Source organism: Pongo abelii, chromosome 8 (assembly GCF_028885655.2).
Source record: "Pongo abelii isolate AG06213 chromosome 8, NHGRI_mPonAbe1-v2.0_pri, whole genome shotgun sequence".
Lineage (NCBI taxonomy): Eukaryota > Metazoa > Chordata > Mammalia > Primates > Hominidae > Pongo > Pongo abelii.
Window position 1 is genome coordinate 126,438,765 of NC_071993.2, and position 20,738 is coordinate 126,459,502.

General features: G+C 52.3%; 1 protein-coding gene across 8 annotated transcripts in view; it reads left to right on the forward strand.

Annotated features, from left to right (window-relative positions):
* GRK5 (G protein-coupled receptor kinase 5) overlaps positions 1 to 20,738 on the forward strand; it is a 251,111-nt gene that overhangs the window by 180,465 nt on the left and 49,908 nt on the right. For 7 of the 8 annotated variants that reach the window (XM_024252945.3, XM_063727015.1, XM_054521377.2 and 4 more), the window contains 1 exon segment: positions 12,386 to 12,463. In XM_024252945.3, coding sequence (XP_024108713.1) covers positions 12,386 to 12,463 — 78 coding nt within the window. 8 annotated transcript variants of the gene reach the window in all.

Genomic DNA, 20,738 nt, shown 5'->3' on the forward strand with positions numbered 1-20,738 from the left:
GTAGCTGGGACTACAGGTACACGCCACCACGCCCAGCTAATTTTTGTATTTTTTGTAGAGACAGTTTCGCCATGTTACCATGGCTGGTCTCAAACTCCTGGGCTCAAGTGATCTGCCTGATTTGGCCTCCCAAAGTGGTGGGATTACAGGCATGAGCCTCCGTGCCCAGCCTTGGAGTTGTCAACATATATATAGCTGGTGTTTAGAGAGCCCTGGGCTGGAGGAGCTCACCAAGGAAACAAATCCACGTGGATGGAGAAGCGTGAGGACAAAAGATGCCCCGGACCAAGGGCCCCAGACCGTTTGGAGAAGAGGAGGCAGCAGCAGCTTTGGGAGCCATCTAGAGAGTTGATGAGGCAGAGCAGAGTGAGGCTAAGCCTAGGAGTCAGTGGAATTTTCCAGCCACGTGTTTTGTTAGACACTTATAGTCAGTTTGAAAAGGGGGGAAAAAAAAATCCAATGGATGCCCATTTTCATTCTGGTCGTGCCATCGTTCCCTCTCTCTGGGCCTGTACCAAGAGCTGTTTTTTGGAAAGGAAATGTGAGTCTGGCTCCCTGTGTCAGCACGTCAAATGCCTTTACATCTACCCTAATGAAGCTGCCACTCACGAGAGGCCGACCCCATCCCTTCTGCATTTTCATCTGCATCCCTGGGAGTTAGCGAGACTTTTTCATCGCCTGTCTTGACGTCAAATGACCAGCCTCTGGAACACCTCTTTTACACACGGAGACTTTATTGAGTTTTCCAGGGCTGGCGTAACTTCTCGTCTAAAAGGATGGGTTTCTTCCATCCTAACCGGAACCCAGAGGAGGGAGGAGGCGACGGGGTCCTTGGTGTTGCAGTAGTGCCCCGGGTGCTGCCTGACTCAGCCAGCGCCATCCACGCCATTCCCATCTCTCTGTTGAATTTCTACCAAGTAGAGCTTTTAAAAATATCCTGTCCCCGTTGGACTCTGATGTAGTCCCTGGGAAAGGCTCCTCTCCTGCACAGTATTTTTTTTTTTTTTAAATTTGAGACAGAGTCTCACTGTCTCTCACAGGCTGGAGTGCAGTGGCGCGATCTCAGCTCACTACAGCCTCCGCCTCTTGGGTTCAAGTGATCCTCCTGCCTCAGCCTCCCGAGTAGCAGGGATTACAGGTGCGCACCACCACACCCAGCCAATTTTGTATTTTTAGTAGAGATGGGGTTTCGCCATGTTGGCTGGTCTGGTCTTGAATTCCTGACCTCAAGTGATCCGCCTGCCTCAGCCTCTCAAAGTGCTGGGTTTACAGATGTGAGCCACCATGCCAGGCCTTCTGCACAGTCTTAATGTCTGCATTTCTCAAGTCAAGTGGAAGACTGCAGCTGCTTTTTAAAGAGGGCCCAGGTGATTTTCTGGGCAGCAGAACTGTTTGCGCATCATTTACTAGACTGCAGGGGGAGTTTGGCCTTTGCTGTTGGTTGTCAAGGGTCTTCCAGGAACCTGAGAAAGACTTTTCTCCTGCCACTGCCAGCTGCCCTCTCAGCAAGAAATGGAGTCAGTGACCTCAGCCATGACTAGGTCTGGTCTCTAAAGGGCAAAGAGTTTGCCCAGCTGGCCAGGGGATTGAAGAGGGTCCAGGCTAGTGTCATCCCCCACAGGCCAAAAAGTCTTGGGCATCTTGGAGACTGATGGACTTCTCTCTAACCTGTTCCCTGGGAGCCTTGACCAGATGCTGGCTCATTTGAAACCATCTTGTCTCCACACTTGGGTTAGACTTAATGGGTTCAGGTCTCTTCTCTTTGGGATTGAGGGATGTTTGGCAGATACAGAACCAGATTCACCCAGTGCGTATTTATGGGGTGGCTCCTGTGTGCCAGGCTCTGTTCTAGCAGTTGGGAGAACACAATGAACAGGAGAACTAAGTTCCTGCCCTTGTGCAGCTTGCTTTCTGGTTAAATGAAAGATTAAAAAAATAAAGATTTTTTTTTCCTAAGAGATGGAGTCTCACTCTGTTGCCCAGGCTGGAGTGTGGTAGTATGATCATAGCTTACCGTAGCCTCAAACTCTTCGGCCCAAAGCGAATCCTCCCACCTCAGCCTCCTGAGTAGCTGGGACTACAGGCGCAGGCCACCATGCCTGGCTAATCAAATAATTTTGTTTGTTTGTTTGTTTGTTCATTTTTTGTTTTTTTGTTTTTTTTTTTTAGAGATGGGGTCTCCCTGTATTGCCCAGGCTGGTCTTGAACTTCTGGCCTCAAGTGATCCTTCTACCTTGGCTTCCCAAAGTGCTGGATTACAGGCATGAGCCACTGTACCTGGCCAAGGAAAATTTTGAAGTGAATTAAGCAACACCAGCTACAAGTTAAAATATGTGTTCAGTATTAGCTTTGGGTTTTTTTGTTGTTGCTGTTCTTTTTTGAGACAGAGTCTCACTCTTTCACCCAGGCTGCAGTACAGTGGTGTGACCTCAGCTCACTGTAACCTCCACCTCCTGGCTTCAAGTGATTCTCGTGCCTCAGCCACCCTAGTAGCTGGGATTACAGGCATGTGCCACCATGCCCAGCTAATTTTTGTATTTTTGGTAGAGATAGTGTTTCACCAGGTTGGCCAGGCTGGTCTTGAGCTCCTGATCTCAACTGATCTGCCTGCCGTGGCTTCCCAAAGTGCTGGGATTACAGGCATGAGCCACTGAGGCCCACACAGTATTAGTTCACCTCAAAACACAGTGGCTTGAAACAACAGTCAACCGTTATTAGGTGATGGTTTTGTGGGTCTGGAATTTGGGCATGGCTTCACGAGGTGCTGTTGGCTCAAGGTCTCTCATGAGGTGAGATATCAAGAAGTTGGCTGGGCTGCAGTCATCTGAAGGCTTGACCGTGGCTGGAGGATCTGCATCCGCAGTTATTCACATGCCTGGCAGGTTGGTGCTGGCTATTGGCAGGAGGAAGCCTCTCCATGGGATTGCTTGAGCGTCCTCACAACATGGCTGGCTTTCTCTGAAGCGAGCAATCCAAGAGAGCATGGTAGGAGCTGCAGTGCCCTCTATGACCTAGCCTTAGAGCATCCACACCATTTCCCTAATATCATACTGGTAGCACTGGTTAGCCCTGTTTCATATGGAAAGAGACTTTCCTGGAGCATGAATAATGAGGCAAGGATTATTGAAGGCCACTTTGGAGGCAGGCGACTACAAATATGAGGTTACAACAAATGAAATCTCATATAGGAAATGCTAAGAGGCATTCCTATCCACTAAGTAGCCTAGACTCTAGGCGATGACATAAAATTAGTGGGCTATCACCTGGCTTCAGATGTCCCTGACCATTTGAAATTTTATTGTGAAATGATCCACTCTGCCTCACCGGGGGCTAAATATTCTGCTTCTCTTGTTTATGAGAATCCAGTATTTGTCTTCGTCTTTCTCTCACTGGTGTGATCCCCCAAAATGGGAAGAGTGGAGGGTGCTTATAGTTTTTCAGATGCACATAGAGACAGTCAGAACAGCTAGGAAGCCAGACCGCGGGAGCAGGGCTGTCTTCAAAAAGTGCCACTTCTAAAATGGGTTTATATAGTGCACGTCTGTGGGATCATCCAGTCTCCTGGGTGCCCCACCCGCATTCCCAAATAACATGGCTGTCCTAGAAGCTGCCATGTTCTTAATGATGTCACCCCCAAGCTGCAGTTGACTGGAGTAGGAGGGGGTCTGTGAGCCAAGGCAGGCCAATGAGTCCTTTCCCTGGAATTGATGGCCTCAAGGGGAAGTTCTTCCCTGCTAGAGAAAGCTTAACATAAAAACCCTGGGAACTGTGGACTGCCATGTTTCCTACACTGGAACAAGCCAGTCAGCACCCAGAGATCATGAGCAACACACACACACACACACACACACACACACCACAGATGATGGGGGCTACAGAAGTGCTTGTGTCCCTGGTTTCTAGGCTGTGGGCCCAGCTGCTTTTCTGATTTCCCCACAATTTGGTTGTTCAGCTCATCCTCAGATTCCAGGAGCCAGGAGCTTACAGTTTTGTTGAACTAGGTTAGGCTGGGATTCTTTTCACTTAGAACAAAAAGAGTAATGAGGAAAGTTAAAGACCTTTCCTGGTAGCCTTTGGATCCTGCTGGATGTGGAGACAGAGAAACAATTCTGAGAGGGAAGGAGGAAAAGCAGCTGGTGGAGGTGAGGATGGGTGGAGCTCTTAGGAGAAGAGTGATGGGGCAGACAGGAAGCAGGATGGCACAGCCCCTTGGTATTAGTCCGTTTTCAGGCTGCTTATAAAGACATACCCAAGACTGGGCAGTTTACAAAAGAAAGAGGTTTAACGGACTCACAGTTCCATGTGGCTGGGGAGGCCTCACAGTCATGATGGAAGGTGAAAGGCACGTCTTACATGGCGGGACACAAGATAGAAGAGCGTGTGCAGCAGAACTGCCCTTTATAAAACCATCAGATCGGGCCAGGCGCAGGCTCACACCTGTAATCCCAGCACTTTGGGAGGCTAAGATGGGCAGATCATTTGAGGTTAGGAGTTCGGGACCAGCCTGGCCAATATGGTGAAACCCTATCTCTACTAAAAATACAAAAATTAGCTGGGCATGGTGGTGTGCGCCTGTAGTCCCAGTTACTTGGGAGGCTGAGACAGGAGAATCACTTGAACCCAGGAGGCAGAGGTTGCAGTGAGCCGAGATCGCACCACTGCACTCCAGCCTGGGCAACAGAGTGAGACTCCATCTCAAAATCTCAAAAAACAAACAAAATATCAGATCTCGTGAGACTTATTCACTATCCCGAGAACAGTACCGGAAAGACCCACCCTCATGATTCAATTACCTCCCACCACCGGGTCCTTCCCACAACACATGAGAATTGTGAGAGATACAATTCATGATCAGATTTGGGTGGGGACACAGCCAAACCATGTCACCCTCTGCCACCAGGGAGCTTATCACTTCCCCTGAGATGGGCGAGCCTGTCCCCTCCCCCTGAGAGAGGCGAGCCTGTCCCCTCCACCACGCGGAGAGATGCAGCCCCCCTTCCCTCCTGCCTTCTCTTCAGTGTTTGACTCTGGCCAGGCCACGATTCACAAGCTGGTGGCTGTGGTACCTCAGGAAATCCGGAGTCACTCCTACCACTTTCATTCTCCACCCAACGTGGACAGGAGTCCATTCTTCCCTCCCTTCTCAGGTTCCATCTCGTGTTGCCCTGAGATGGGCCAGTGAATCCCTTCTGACTGAGGCCTGAGAGGGCCGCTCAGATGGGATCCAGAGCCAGAGATTAGAGAACACTTTGCCCAGGCGGGCACAAGCTCTGGGGTTGACCAGGTCCATCTGACCCTGGGGCCCCTGGGGAACACCCCCTTCATGCACTGCTCGCCATTCTCACTGGGGAGCAGAAAGGAAGCAAGGCAAGTGCCCACCCATCTGAAGCACCGTGCAGGGCATCAGCCAGGTCCTGGCAGAAAACAGATGGCCGGCCCCATGTGTGAATGGAGGAATTTAATTAGGGCCTATTTACAAAGCGTGGGAGGGAAATCAGTAGCTGCTGATGCAGCACCCCTGAGCCTCCACCACCCCGCAACCTGCAGGGCCAAGGGAAGGGACTGACGTGGGATCGTGGGAGAAGGCTGCCCACAGGAGTCGGGTCTGGAGAAGAGGGTCCAGGAGCCTGCGGTGCCCAGGCGGGGACGGAGCCAGCAGAAAACCACCCCACCACTCCACCCCTACAGCAGGGTGGGAGAGGGCTAGAGGGGCTCTGGAGGGGCGGCCCACGCGGTCAGCACAGACGAGAAGCTGGGGCCGTGGGGGTGGATCCAAGTGTTTCTCCAGCGGGGTGCATGGTGAGCATTGTGCTGACCAGGCGTGTCGCTTGTCCCTGCCTCAAGGACTCTGGAAAAGCTGACCACATCAATAATTACAAAAGCTGGAGGTGGCAAGACCTCACGACATCTCTGACTTCATCTTCCTGTCAGGGCAGAAGAAGGTCTCCTGGGAGAAGGAGGTGACATCTAAAGTTAGTCTAAGGCCAGGAGGAATTCAGCCCAGACTGCCCTTTCTAAACCCAGGGCCGGCTTCTTTGAAAACGTGGCAGGTTCTTAAAAGCATCTGAAGGAAATGTGTCTTCATAGCCAGGATATATTTTCCCTGGCAGATTCCGAGATTGATGATGCAATTAGGGCAGGCCAAGAGAATGAAGTATTAGGGCTATAAACTAAGATGCACATAGATGTTTCCACTCTTTGGGAGGCACAGATGTAGAAATAATTCTTTGTTCCTTAAGCTCAATGTAATAGTCTGCATTTTGTGTTAGAGCAGCATCTCCCCGCAAAGGCCACCCCTGTGTTTGGCATAAATCACAATGCAGGGAGAAGGCTCATTCAGTGGTGTCTTCCCTGTTGGCACCTGGCAATTATCTGGATTGTGGATTGTCGTGGGTGCTCCCTGGCAACCTGGCTGTCAGAACTGAGCTCTGGGCAGGGAGAGCACCAGGCTGGAGTGCAATGGCACAATCTCAGCTTACTGCAACCTCCGCCTCCCAAGTTCAAGCGATTCTCCTGCCTCAGCCTCCCAAGTAGCTGGGATTATAGGCACCCGCCACCATGCTTGGCTAATTTTTTGTATTTTTAGTAGAGACAGGGTTTCACTATGTTGGGCAGGCTGGTCTCGAACTCCTGACCTCAGGTGATCTGCCTGCCTCAGCCTCCCAAAGTGCTGGGATTACAAGTGTGAACCACCACCCCTGGCTAAGAGAGCTTTAAATGATGAGAACAGCAGAGGTGCCTGTGTTTCGGGGAGGGTACAAGGCCCATCTCTCTCTCTCTGGTTGGAAGGGACTCTCTTGCAGATGGAGGTCACGAGGGCACTCTTTGCATACGGTTTACCTTTCTTTTCATTGAAATCATTGTCTGGCTGCTATTTCCCGAGCTACATCTAATTGTAAAATTCTGGGTTGTTGGCACAAACTCTTACTTGCTGCTTATGTTTGCTGGTTAAGCTGGTTTAAGCTTTCTCCCCCGACCTGGGCAAGGGTTTTCTCAGAGCAGTGGTTTCCAGGGTGGCCCCAGCCTTGTGGAGTGTGATCTGCCTTGAGCTCGGCCCGTCCAGGGGAGCCACCCTGGATGGTACCTTTCCTCTGTAGGTGGCCTCTCAGGACTCCCCTCAGGGGGTCACTGTGGAGACATGGCCTGTCACTAGGTGTCTTAATCAGTGCAAAAAGCCCAGCTGGAGGCCTTCCATCCGTTTTCCGCCTCCCAACACAAACGCTCTTCAAGTGGTGGCCTGGCACGGACTCTTCAGAGAAAGGCCTTTTGGTCCCAGCGGGGGAGGCCTGTCCCCGCGTGCTCCCGCTGCCGCCCTGCCGACCTGCGTGCCCATCCACCAGCGGGGCCTCTGCCGGGAGGCAGCTGACCTGAAAGGGATGTTATTTTTTTTAACGTGGGTTTTAGTACCCACAGCAAGAGTTATTTTTAGCTGGTTATTGAGGCTGATTAGTGAGCCCCAGGCCTCCATTTGGTTAAGTAGAGCCACCTTCACAGATGTATTTTGGTACAGTGCAAATCTAGTGTTCTGGATGGTATAGAGTTACCCCAAATGATGGCCGGCCATTTGCCCAGGGCCTGGGTCCTGCGGAGCAGTCTAGCTACATTCCCATGGTGCCGGACCAACGGCGGGCTGTCCAGGGGCAGCAGGACCCTGGGTGCTTCTCATTCTGGAAAACAGCAGGCAGCTGGCTCTAGAGGGGCTCAGCCCCTTTGGAGACACCACTGCTGCCCTGTCGCTTGCTAGCTGTGCTGTATTGGAACCTCTCAGACCCTTAGTTTTTTCATCTGCAAATCGGGACTGATAATATCTACCATGTAGATATAATAATAATACCCTGCCATGTAGGGTGAGCCTGGAATCAGCACTCCATATGGGGTATGTGTCTGTGTGTGTGGGTGTCTGTACGTGTGTGTGTAGGGGTGCGGGTGTGTTTGTGTGGATGGGTATCTGTGGGTGTGTGGTGTTTGTGTGTGGCTGTCTATGTGGGTGTGTGTGGGTATCTGTGTGTGTGCCTGGGTCTGTGTGGGGGTGTGTGAGTGTGTGTGGGTGGGTATCTGTGGGTATGTGTGTCTGTGTGTGTGTTTGAGTGTGTGTGGGTGTGTGTGGGTGTGGGTGTCTGTGTATGGGGGTGTGTATCTGTGTGGGTACGTGTGTGTGGGTGTGTGGGTGTCTGTGTGGGTGTATCTGTGTGGGCACGTGTGTATGGGGGTGTGTGTGGGTGTGTGTAGGTGTGTGTGGGTGTGTGGGTGTGTGTGTGGGTGTGTGTATCCGTGTATCTACGTGTGGGTACGTGTGTGTGGGGGTGTGTGGGTGTCTGCGTGTGAGTGTGTGTGTGTGTAGGTGTGAGTATCCATGTGTCTGTGTGTGGGTACGTGGGTGTGTGGGTATGTGTGGGTATCTGTGTGTGTGTGTGTGTGTCTGTGGGTCTGTGTGGGGTGTGGGTGTGTTTGGGTGGGTATCTGTGGGTATCTGTGTCTGTAGGTGTGTGTGTCTGTGTGTGTGGGTGGGTGTATGGGGGTGTGTATCTGTGGGCACGTGAGTGTGGGTGTGAGTATCCGTGTGTCTCTGTGTGGGTATGTGGGTGTGTGTGTGGGTGTGTGTAGCTATGTGGGTGTGTGGGTGTGTGTGGGTGTGTGTATCTGTGTGTCTGTGTGTGGCTACGTGTATGTGTGGATGTGTGGGTGTCTCTGTGTGTGGATGTATGTGTGTGTGGGCACGTGTGTGGGTGTGTGGGTGTCTGTGTGTGGGTGTGTGTATCTGTGTCTGTGTGTGGGAACGTGTGTGTGGGTGTGTGGGTGTGTGTATCTGTGTGTCTGTGTGTGGGCATGTGTGTGTGGGGGTGTGTGTGTATCTGTGTGTCTGTGGACGTGTGTGTGGGGGTGTGTGTATCTGTGTGTCTGTGTGTGGGCACGTGTGTGTGTATCTGTGTGTCTGTGTGTGGGCACGTGGTGTGTGGGTGTGTGGGTGTGTGTATCTGTGTGTGTGGGCATGTGTGGGGGGTGTGGGAGCGTGTATGGGTGTGTGTATCTGCATGTCTGTGGGCACGTGTGTGTAGGTGTGTGGGTGTGTGTATCTGTGTGTGTGGGCACGTGTGGGGGGGTGTGGATGCGTGTATGGGTGTGTGTATCTGCGTGTCTGTGGGCACGTGTGTGTAGGTGTGTGGGTGTCTGTGTGTGTGTGTGGGCACGTGCATGTTTGGGTGTGTGGGTGTGTGTATCTGTGTGGGCACCTGTGTGTGGGTGTGGGTGTGTGGGGGCACGTGCATGTTTGGGTGTGTGGGTGTGTGTATCTGTGGGCACGTGTGTGTGGGTGTGTGTATCTGTGGGCACGTGTGTGTGGGTGTGTGGGTGTGGGTGTGTCTGTGTGTGGGCACGTGGGTGTGTGGGTGTGTGTGGGTGTGTGTATCTGTGTGTGTGGGCACGTGTGGGGGGTGTCGGTGCGTGTATGGGTGTGTATCTGCATGTCTGTGGGCACGTGTGTGTAGGTGTGTGGGTGTGTGTGTGTGGGCACGTGCATGTTTGGGTGTGTGGGTGTGTGTATCTGTGTCTGTGGGCACGTGTGTGTAGGTGTGTGGGTGTCTGTGTGTGTGGGGGGGCACGTGCATGTTTGGGTGTGTGGGTGTGTGTATGTGTGGGCTCGTGTGTGTAGGTGTGTGGGTGTGTGTGGGTGTGGGTGTGTGTGTGTGGGCACGTGCAAGTTTGGGTGTGTGGGTGTGTGTATCTGTGTCTGTGGGCACGTGTGTGTAGGTGTGTGGGTGTGTGTATCTGTGTGTGTGGGCACGTGTGGGGGGGTGTGGGTGCATGTATGGGTGTGTGTATCTGCGTGTCTGTGGGCACGTGTGTGTAGGTGTGTGGATGTGTGTGTGTGGGCACGTGCATGTTTGGGTGTGTGGGTGTGTGTATCTGTGGGCACGTGTGTGTAGGTGTGGGGGTGTGTGTGGGCACGTGCATGTTTGGGTGTGTGGGTGTGTGTATCTGTGTGGGCACGTGTGTGTAGGTGTGTGTAGGTGTGTGTGTGTGGGCACGTGCATGTTTGGGTGTGTGGGTGTGTGTATCTGTGTGGGCACGTGTGTATAGGGCTGTGTGTGTGGGGGGCACGTGCATGTTTGGGTGTGTGGGTGTGTGTATCTGTGTCTGTGGACACGTGTGTGTAGGTGTGTGTGGGTGTGGGTGTGGGCACGTGCATGTTTGGGTGTGTGGGTGTGTGTATCTGTGTCTGGGCACGTGTGTGTAGGTGTGTGTGTGGGGGGCACGTGCATGTTTGGGTGTGTGGGTGTGTGTGGGTGTGGGCACGTGTGGGTAGGTGTGTGGGTGTGTGTGGGGGGCACGTGCATGTTTGGGTGTGTGGGTGTGTATCTGTGGGCACGTGTGTGTAGGTGTGTGGGTGTGTGTGGGTGTGTGTGTGGGGGCACGTGCATGTTTGGGTGTGTGGGGGTGTGTATCTATGTCTGTGGGCACGTGTATGTAGGTGTGTGGGTGTGGGTGTGGGTGTGTGTGTGGGCACGTGCATGTTTGGGTGTGTGGGTGCGTGTATCTGTGTGTGTGGGCACGTGTATGTGCACACATGCGCACTCAGGTTTAGGGGAGCGACAGGGGACACAGAGGAAGAAAATAACAGGAAAAAGTCAAGAAGAGAGAGCCACCTTAAAGCATCTCAGGAATTCATCTATCAAGTCAAATCATCAAGAAGTCCCCAGTCCCTCAAGGCTCATCTTGATGTGGAAGAGGAATTGACCTCTGGGGAGAAGCTCTGCCCACGCGGCCCAGTGGGAATCCAGAGGCCAGCGCGCCAGTCCGGCAGCTGTGACCTTGGGCAAGTCCCTGACTTCTCTGAGCCTCTGTGTCCAGCCCTATAAAATGAGGGGTGGGATTCCTTGCAGAACCACTGCCCTATCTCCCTGTGATCTAAATGATTGTAGTGTTCATGTTTCTCCGTGGGAGAAAATCGTTGGATCTTGGCTCTCCATTAGAAGAGAGAGGGCAAGACAAGGACACTCACTCACTGTGGTTGGAAACGAGCCTGGCTGCCTCTGTGGTCACTGCGAGTGCCGCCTGCGTGCTCCCTTTGGCTGGCCTGGGAGGAATCAGACCCTAGACACTGAGGTGTGAAGTTTCCCTGAGGGCTGGATGGGCATCTGACTGCGTGGTGGGACGCCTGGGGAGGAGTTCGGGTCCGTCTGTGCCAGTGTCATTTCCTGCCTCTTTTGAAATAGCTGTACTTTTGGACAGAGGCTAACAAATCCTTGGGTGGTGGATTTTGAAATGGTTATAAACAATTTGCAATTAGCTCTTTTGTCTGAATGAGAAAGGGCCGCTTACTCAGGCTTTTTATTGACTCGAGGCATCCATGTGGCAAGTGCGTCAGATGTGAGCAAAGGAACCCCTCTGGGATTCAGGAAAATGAAAAAGTCTGTTTTTTGGAGACCTCCCATCTTTAGAGCTTGGGCCCCCTGGCTTGGCTAGCCATCGGAGTCCTAAATTCATCGGTGTGGTTGAGGAGAAGCCCTGCGCTTGGAGGTTCGAGTCCCAGCCCTGCCACCTCCCACTGCACGACCCTACACAAGTCCCTTCCCGCTGCGGGCCCTCGGGATCTCCACTCCCAAGGGGGTGGGATGGCAGCCCCTGTTCTCCTGTGTCACTGCCCTGGCTCTTTCGAGGTTCAGATAAGAACATCTTAAAAAACCTGTGTATGTTCACTTTGTAAACTAAAAACCTGGAAAAGACCAGGCATCCACATTATTGTTTATCCTTGCAAGGTGTAATAATCACAATGGCGGTAACTATAGCAACTGTTTATTATTATTTATGATGGGCCAGGCCCCAGGCCAAGAGCTTGATCACTTCCGTCTGCATAATCACTGCATACCTAGGTGCTGGTATCATCTGTGTTTCATAGAAAGGTTAAGCAAATTGTCTAAGATCACACAGCTTACGAGGTCTGAGTGACCTAAGGCAGCTTCTCGGCAGCCTTCCAGTCTGGTGGGCTGTTATTTTTCCAGTAGTTTCCTTTGATTCATCTAAGTCAGTGGTCTTCAACCCCGGCTGCCCAGGTGCCAGCCCTCATGGCCCATTGGAAAGCCTGGTTTCATGGGTCTAGGGTGGGGCCTAGCATCAGTGTTTGCTCAGGGCTCCCTGCTGATTCTGATGTGCAGTCTGCGTGGAGCACCGCCATCCTGAGACCCAGCATCTGTGAGAAAGGGCAAAGTAGTTTGGACTAAATATCGGGGCTCTGTGGCCAGGTCTTCTCCCCTGGTTTCCTGACCGGCAGGAAAAGGGGATTGGTCAGGTGGCCTCTAGGGAGTTTCCTCCAGGGGCTGTGAGGTTCTGTAACTATAAGAAGCTCATGAGCAAACCTGTTATTGTTCTTTTTCTCCTTCTGTTTTAGGCAGAATATGAAGTTACTCCAGATGAAAAACTGGGAGAGAAAGGGAAGGAAATTATGACCAAGTACCTCACCCCAAAGGTAAGGAGTCTTCCAAACCCCACAGCAGGTGGCACAGGAGGCCTTATCCAAAAATAGGAGCCCCTAAGTCTGTGCCAGGCCACGTGGGGAGCTGTTAAGTGCTGGGCTGGTGGCTGTTGTTGACCTCCTGAGATCACAGTTCTCATCCTCCCCCAGAGAGTGCCCAAGCCTGGCAGGGCCAAGATGGGGATGGTCTAGGCCAGGCCTGGAGTAGGGGCGGGATGCCTGCTTCTTGGGGCCCAGCCCCTTCAAGGGTCACCATGCTGCCGTGTGCCCACACCCAACCATTTGTGGTAGGGCAGATGGAGGCCTGGCCAAGGTCAGGAGGAGAAGTGCCCAGAAGGAAGGGCTTAGCAGGGCGGTTCTGAGAGGTCAGCGTGGAGGGGAAGTGTTGGGGGTTGACTGGGAGGGAAAGGGGGTGCCCAACTATATCAAAGAATGAAGAGAATTCTGAAACACATTCTGGAGTATTCTGAAGGGTCAGGGGCCACCCCGACCCCACCTCGGGGCCACCCACTGGATGGTTGAAGCATCGGGGTACCGGGTACCATTGTCCTTGGGGTCCAGCAGCCTCGGTTCTCCAAGATCTGCTTCCTCTTGACTCACCTTCACAAAAGTGTGTTCTCAAACCATTTAGTGTTCTAGTGTCAGTGGTTCTGCCCACTTGGTCAAGCCACATTCCCTCCCTGGGCCTCTGTTTCCCTTTCTTAAAAGTGGCCTTCCTGTCAGACTCATCTCCCGGAGGTGTTGAGAGCCTGAGATGAGACCTATGTGGGAATAGCTTTGCGTGTGTCCCATCCCCCGGGGCCAGTGGTGGCTTCACCCTGCTCAGGACCCTGTGGGCCAACGAGCTCCCCGGAAGGGTATACCTCCTGGTGCCCATCCCAGGCTGCCAGTGGACTGAGGTCACCACAGCCTGTGGAAGGTCTTGGCCATCAGTCACCCCTACCCCCGGCACCTCCTGCACCAAATGTAGCCCTCGTTCTTCTCCAGCATCAGCAGTTGGCAGTGGCCATTTCCCTTGCAGGGTGAGCCCAACCTCACGCCCAGAAGCGTTGCCCTTTGTCACGCTCCACTCTGGACAGCCTGCTGGATGGAATCCCTAATGCGCACACAGACCAAAGTCGCCATCACCTTGTTGCCTCCCCTTGCTGTTTCTCTGCTTCTGCATCCACCATAATCCATGCAATTCTCTTTCTGTGAACTGCAAACACCCCCAGCCCTTTTGCACTTTTCAGAAATGACAGAATTTATGTTTATAAAACACTTCTAGGCATAGAATGGGGCTAGTTTGCTCTGGACAAGGTGTGGCCCTGGGTAGGCACAGCTGCCCCCACCTTGGGGGCCTTGCTATGCTCCAGATATGGGCCTGTTGCTGTCTGTGAGGTTCTCAGGTGGACACAGTCGAGGAGACGTTCTCAGCAGGGTCCCTGTTCACCCGGTCGCAGCCGGTGTTGTATTGACGGGGCTCTGGCTAGATACATTTTTGATCTCCTGGCCACCACTCAAGACAGTGTGGACACTCTGGGCATAAACACGTGCCCTGAGCTTAGAGGGGTGCATGCGCCCTAGAGGGCATAATGATGACAGCTCCCTGGCTGGGCTCCTATGGTGTGCTGCATGCGTCCGAGACGTCTCTGATGGTTCGTGTATCCATGAGAGGTTGCCCTGTTTACAGACAGGCCACTGAGGCCACAGAGCTGAATAGTGTGAGAGGCCACTCTGCTGAAGGGGTCTTCAGCTGCCCTCTGCAGAGGCATCTTCCCACGGTGGCTCAGCTTGGCCCAGTCCAGCGCTTCATCTGTGCCCCCATAGGGCTGCCCACTCACATGTGTTCCCCCCAAACAATGGCAACTAGAATGTATTGAGGACCCCTTGTGTCAGGCACCACTGTCTATAGTCCTTGCTGTCACTGCGGGATGCAGATTATATTGGTTCCATCTTACCGATAAGGAAGGAGAGCCTCAGGGGAGCTGTCACATCCCAAGTCACACAACTAGTGAGTGGCAGAGCTAGAATTTGAACCCAAGTCTGGGTGATTCTAGAGCCCTGGGTGTTTCCCCTGGGTGTAGTCTCCTCACCCCCCTTCACTATCCTCCCACTGTCTGCGGCCTGGCTCTGATCTGCAGTGAGGGTGGAATGCTCCCTTTGCCTGACCTTGCTGGCTGGATAGGCTCTTGTGGCTTAGCCAAGAACAGGGTACAGGCAGGCACTGGGGCAGCCACTGAGGGCTGCCACCGGGTTGCCCCGTGGCCACCCTTGTCCAGAAGCCCCTGCTGGCAGCCCCTGACCTGAGCTCTCCAGACCTCCCTACCTCTGCTCAGCCTTGCCTCCGTCTCCTGGAGGGATGGGGCCCAGACACCCCCATCAGCTCAGACGGTTTTACAAGTGCCTCAGAGCCTGCCAGCATTTTTTCCCTTAAGTTCTCCTCAATTTAAAAAATTTAAGCCACACCATATGTTACGACCAGGGAGGCCTCCAGGGGAGGTGGTTGATCCATGACTTGGGTCAACTGTTTTCCTACAATAAACTTTGCACTACTTTCCCAGTTCTTCCCATAACAGCTTGCTCCGGAGCCTCATTTACTTCTCATGTGCCCCAGTGCCCCAGATGCAGCGAAGGAAGGTGCTGGCTGAGGAGCTGAGCGAGTGACCGAGGCCCCAGTACTGGCTCAGAGGACTTTGACCAACCCCAAAGCCACTGTCCCCAAGCCCAGATTGTCCTTGCCTTGGGACCCCTCCTCAGTATGTAGCTTGTATGTCTCAGCTCTGAGCAGTGCTTCCCAAAGGGTAGACCATAGGAGAGTGGCCAGTGGAGAAGCTCTGTGAAAAAGAACCCTCAGTGGTCAATTACACTTGGGCAGCACTGTAATGCCATGTCTCCCCTGGTAGATTCACTCAGCATGTGAGCATATTCAAGGCTCTGAGAAGTCCTGCAAGAAAGAAACCTCTTTAACTGTTACCAAAGCATTTCTCAAAGTTATTGACCATAATTTTTTTTCAATTTTCCGTTCTGCTGAGCACACCTTGGGCTACAGGACACATCCAAGAGCCTCACGCCTACACCTCCTTCTGTTCCAGCATCCTTTCCTGGGACCTCTCCCATGGCTTCACACTGGGCTGTGGCCACACCATTTCCTAGGCTCACCTGGATGTCCATACCTTGTGGCCTTTGTTCAGGCTGTGCCCCAGAAGGCCCTTATGAAGGCGCTGTCCCCTACTCTGTCTTTCTCGCTTCTGTATCCCTGCATGTATTGAGGACCCTTGTGTCAGGCACCACTGTCTGCAGTCATCTCCAACATCCTCAGCTGCACAGAGCCTCTTCCGCCTCTCGTCAGAGTCCATTGCCCTCACCTGGGTGGTCTCTGAGCACACTGTTCCATTGTTGTGATTCCGTGCCCTATGATGGGGATTCCGAGGAGCCCACCTTCAGAGTAGGACCAACACATAAGCAGATTAACCAAATGCCCCACAATGGGAGCAGTGGTGGAGCTGTGCTCAGGGAAGTGTGGGGTCAGGTGAGCTAGAGGAGGCTTCCAGGAGGTGATGCTGCTGAATCACATCTTAAAGGATGTGGAGGAGGAAACCGGACACAGAAGAAGGGGAAGGAGGAGCGGCCTTTGTGGGCGCAGTGCAGTGGGCATTTGGGGCTATCTGGAGATACTTGTAATTGGCAGAATTGTGGGGGAGGGAAGTGCTCCTGGCATCTGATGCGTAGAGGCCATGGATGCCGTTGGACATTCCAGAGTGCACATGGCGGCTTCCTACCCAGAGTTACCTGGGGGCAAAATGTCCATAGGGCTGAGGTTGAGAAACCTGGGCACAGAGGTAGGAAAGGGTACAGGGTGGGCAGTGCTTTGGGGGTGGGATGGGGAGGGGGCCCCTCTGAGCTGTAGGCCCTGGGAAGCCGTGTTGAGGCGGCAGCAGTGTGGAGCTGCCAGTGCTTTGAGTGCCACTTGTATTTTAGGACGATCCCCCTGACCACATGGAGGAGTAATAAGGGGGATGAGGAAGGACTGGAGGCAAGAGGCCATCTGGGGAGCTGCCCCAGGTCCCCAAGCTGGGCCAGCAGCCTTGGGGATGGGGAGGAACAAGGGCCTTGCGAAACGGCAGAAGGAGGATGCCCTTGGGCTTTTGTCTTGAGTCTCTGGGTGTATGGGGGTGTCCCCAGGAAAGACAGAGCACAGGATGAGGGCCGTGGAAAGGTCCACCCACTCTCGGCAGAGGCAGGGGGATTCACTTTGGATGGAGACAGTGGCATCCGCTCTCTGTGTCCCCGCCCCAGCATGATGCTGAACACATGGTTCTCAATCAATGTGAGTTGGTTGGAATGAAACACTGAGGGGAGCTCTGGAAGCTGCCCTCCATGGGCCAGTCAGCTCTCCTGTCTCATGTCTCTGAGGAGCCACGCTTGGAGAGCTCACATCCTGAGGTGTCCGCCATCTTAAAATTGCTGGAAGCCATCTTAAAATTGCTGAAAGCCCCTGCCTAAGCAATGCCTGTGCCTGGAGCTCTGTTCTCCCTCACCACGGAGGACGCCCTACAAACCCATGCCTGAAGTTTTTATCTCAAGAGGCAAACCCCACTCCGTAGACCCTGCCTCGAATCCTGTATCAGTCGCCCACACATGGCCAGCTTTGCTTTGGGGGTGTTACAGGGCACCAACCGAGGGTAGGGCTTGGAAGGGGTTGAGAGCTGTTGGAGAGCTCACAGGAGGGCAGCAAAGTGCTGAGAAGGAGGCGAGCTTTAGAGTCAGGTAGACCTGGGTTCAAAGCCAGATGTCACCTCTTTGGGCTGTGTGGGCTTGGGAAAGTTGCTTCACCTCTCAGTGCCTCAGTTTCCTCATCTGTCAAGGGTGCGGGCCATGATGAGGATCACAGATAAAAGCAGCAAGTACTGAGCATGGTAGCTGGGGCATCTTAAGTGCCCGGCAGCAGTGCTTGTCATCTGCCTTTCCCCACCTTCTCCGTGCCTTCAAAATCAGGCTGTTGAATGAGGAAATCTTTCAGACGTCGAACTGCCAGCTGTGGAGCGTGAGAGGCCAAGGAAGGGTCTGGAGGGCCTCCAGCTGCAGAGGGCAGTGCGCCAGTCAGGATGATTTATACTAGCTGCCACAACAAACAAACCCCCAAACCTCAGGGGCTCTTCCCAGCAAAGGTTCATTTCTTTCTCACGCATCATCTGATTAGGTCATCAGCTCTTCTGGGTCCTCCCTGGGTGACTCGGGGATCCTGGCTGCTCCTGTGGCCCCACCATCTTGAGTGTGTTGTCCCATGGTCAGTGCCGCAGACGAAGAGAGGGATGAAGGAGGCACAGAAGCTTTTAAGTGCTTGACCCAGAAGCAACACTCATCACCTCCTCTCGCAGTCCGTGGCCAGTGGGGAGGCTGGGAAAGGCAGAGGAGCATGTGGAATATTAGGTGAGCACACCAGTAAGGCTCCCTGTGTACATTCCCATCCCTCAAGCCCCAGGTTAAAAACATCACGTGGCAGGCTCGTCTCTGGTGCTGGTTAGACAGCCGTGAGCGTGGCATATCTTAGGGATTGTCTCGGGTTTGTCAGCTCACAGAAGCTGGCCAGCGGGCCACGGTTGGATCTGAGTGTGTGCTGGGCTCTGAAGAGAGCTGAGCAGCTCACCTTCTACCTTCCATTTCTACAGCCCAGAAGTGACACAGGTGACAGGTGTTCAGGAGAGGGGAGGGTCACTCCGAGCTGAGGTGGCCCAGGAAATGTTCCCATTGTAATAATAATAATAAGTGAAAACAGAATTATATTTCATCCACCATTACAGATGACTTTTTGAAATACCAATTTTATGGCCGGGTGCAGTAGCTCACACCTGTAATCCCAGCACTTTGGGAGGCCGAGGCAGGCGGATCACCTGAAGTCAGGGGTTCGAGACCAGCCTGGCCAACATGGCGAAACCCTGTCTCCACTAAAAATACAAAAAATGAGCTGGGCGTGGTGGCGCACACCTGTAATCCCAGCTACTCCGGAGCCTAAGGTACGAGAATCGCTTGAACCAGGGAGGAAGAGGTTGCAGTGAGCCAAGGTCGCGCCACTGCACTCCAGCCTGGGTGACAGAGCAAGACTCCATTTCCAAACAAAAAACAAAACAAAAATACCAATTTTTTTGAGATCTATTATAATTCTCATACCATAGAACTAATTCTTTTAAAGTACAATTCCGTGGCTTTAAAAAGATTCAAAATCATATAACCATCACTGCTTTCTGATTCCAGGGCATTTTATCACCCCAAGAAGAAACTGTTGTACCTGTTAGCAGTCACTCCCTGTTCCCCTTTCCTCCCAGGCCCTGACAGCCACTAATCTACTTTCTGTCTCTAGGCCTATTTCAGACATTTCATATAAATGGAATATCACATAGTATGTGGCCATCTGTGACTGGCTTCTTTTGTAGCATAATGTTTTTAAGATTCATCCACATTGTAGCATGTATCAGCACTTCACTCCTTTTTATGGCTGAATGATATTCCATTGTAAAGATATAGCACATTTATTTATTTATCTACTCATCAGTTGATGGACACTTGTGTTATTTCTACCTTTTTGTTGTAGTAGTTGTCGTTGAGATGGAGTTTTGCTCTTGTTGCCCAGGCTGGAGTACAATGGCGCAATCTCGGCTCACTGTAACCTCCACTTCCCGGGTTCAAGTGATCCTCTTGCCTCAGCCTCCCAAGTAGCTGGGATTACCGATGCCCGCCACCATGCCTGGCTCATTTTTGTATTGTGATTAGAGATGGGGTTTTGCCATGTTGGCCAGGCTTGTCTCAAACTCCTGGCCTCAAGTGATCCACCCGCCTCAGCTTCCCAAAGTGCTGGGATTACAGGCGTGAGCCACCGTGCCCAACCTGCTTCTACTTTTTGTTTCTACTTTTTTGCTCTTATGGAATAATAATGCCATGAACATGCAGGTACAGGTTTTTGTGTAGACATGTTTCATTTGGGTACATGCATAGGAGTAGAATTGCTGGGCCATGTGGTAACTCTATGTTTAAACTTTTGAGGAACTGCTGGGCTGTTCTTCAAAGCACTGTACCATTTTAAATTCCCACCAGCAGGGTTCCAGTTTCTCCATGACCTCATCAACACTTGTTATTTTCTGTCTTTTTCATTTTATCCATCTTAGTGGGTGTGAAGTGGTGTCTTGATGTGATTCTGATTCACACTTCCCTAATAATTAATAATGTTGAACACCCTTTCTTGTGCTTTTTGGCCACTTGTGTATCTTCTGTGGGAAATGTCTATTCGATTCTTTGTTCATTTTTGAATTGGGTTGTTTGTCTTTAATGTTGAAGCATAAGAGTTCTTCATATGTTCAGGATGCAAGTTCCTTATCAGTATATGACTTACACATATTTTCTCCCATTCTGTGGGTTGTCTTTTCACTTTCTTGATGGTGTCCTTTGAATCACAAAGGTTTTTCGTTTTGATGACATTCAGCCTTCATTTTTGTTACTTGTTTTTAAATAACTTGTTTTCATTTTGTCTTACCTGTCCTTGTAAGAAGGCCTCAGTTTTTGAGGGGAAAGGGTATGTATGGAAACAAAGTAAAGAAATGCTAATGTACATTTAGCCGCATGACCTGGTCTTCCTTTGAAGAACGAGAGCCCCACTGCCTGTTGGAAAGATCAGGGCCAGGCCTGGTCCTTCGTGGACATTCAGCCTCTTATCCCCTGGTCGACATGACAACATCCCCGGGGCTTTGAGCCCTTCCATTTCCTAGGACTGCACGGGCCTCTTACAGACTTGCTCCTGGAACTTCTTGACAGCTCCCCAAGATGGGTATTAGTGTACCCATTTTACAGATCAGGCAACTGAGATTTGGGAAGAGAAGAGGCTGGTCCAGAATGGGGAAGTGCCTGCGTGACCTGCTTTGGCAGTGTTACTTGTAGGACATTTTGCTGCAGCTCATTTTAATTGGGCCTGTGAGCAACAGTGCTGGTCTCCATGGTTGCAGTGCCCCACCCCAATTACTAAGGTCTGGCAAGAGGGTGCCACTTTTGATGTGGCTTTGTTAGGGACTATCAGTGGATTCCAGGGGAAGCTCAAACCCAGTCCTGGTCCTGCTGAAAGGGCCTGCATGGGTTCTTCCCGGACAAGGGGGTGGACAGGTGGGTTGGGGCAGGCTTCTGAGCAACTGGTATGGCGTCCTTCTGTGGGGTACTGGGAAGGCCGTTGTGCAGGCAGCTCTTAGAGCACATTTCTTGCCAAAGGTCTGCAGGCAGGATATTGTTCTCTGGGCCCTCCGTAGAC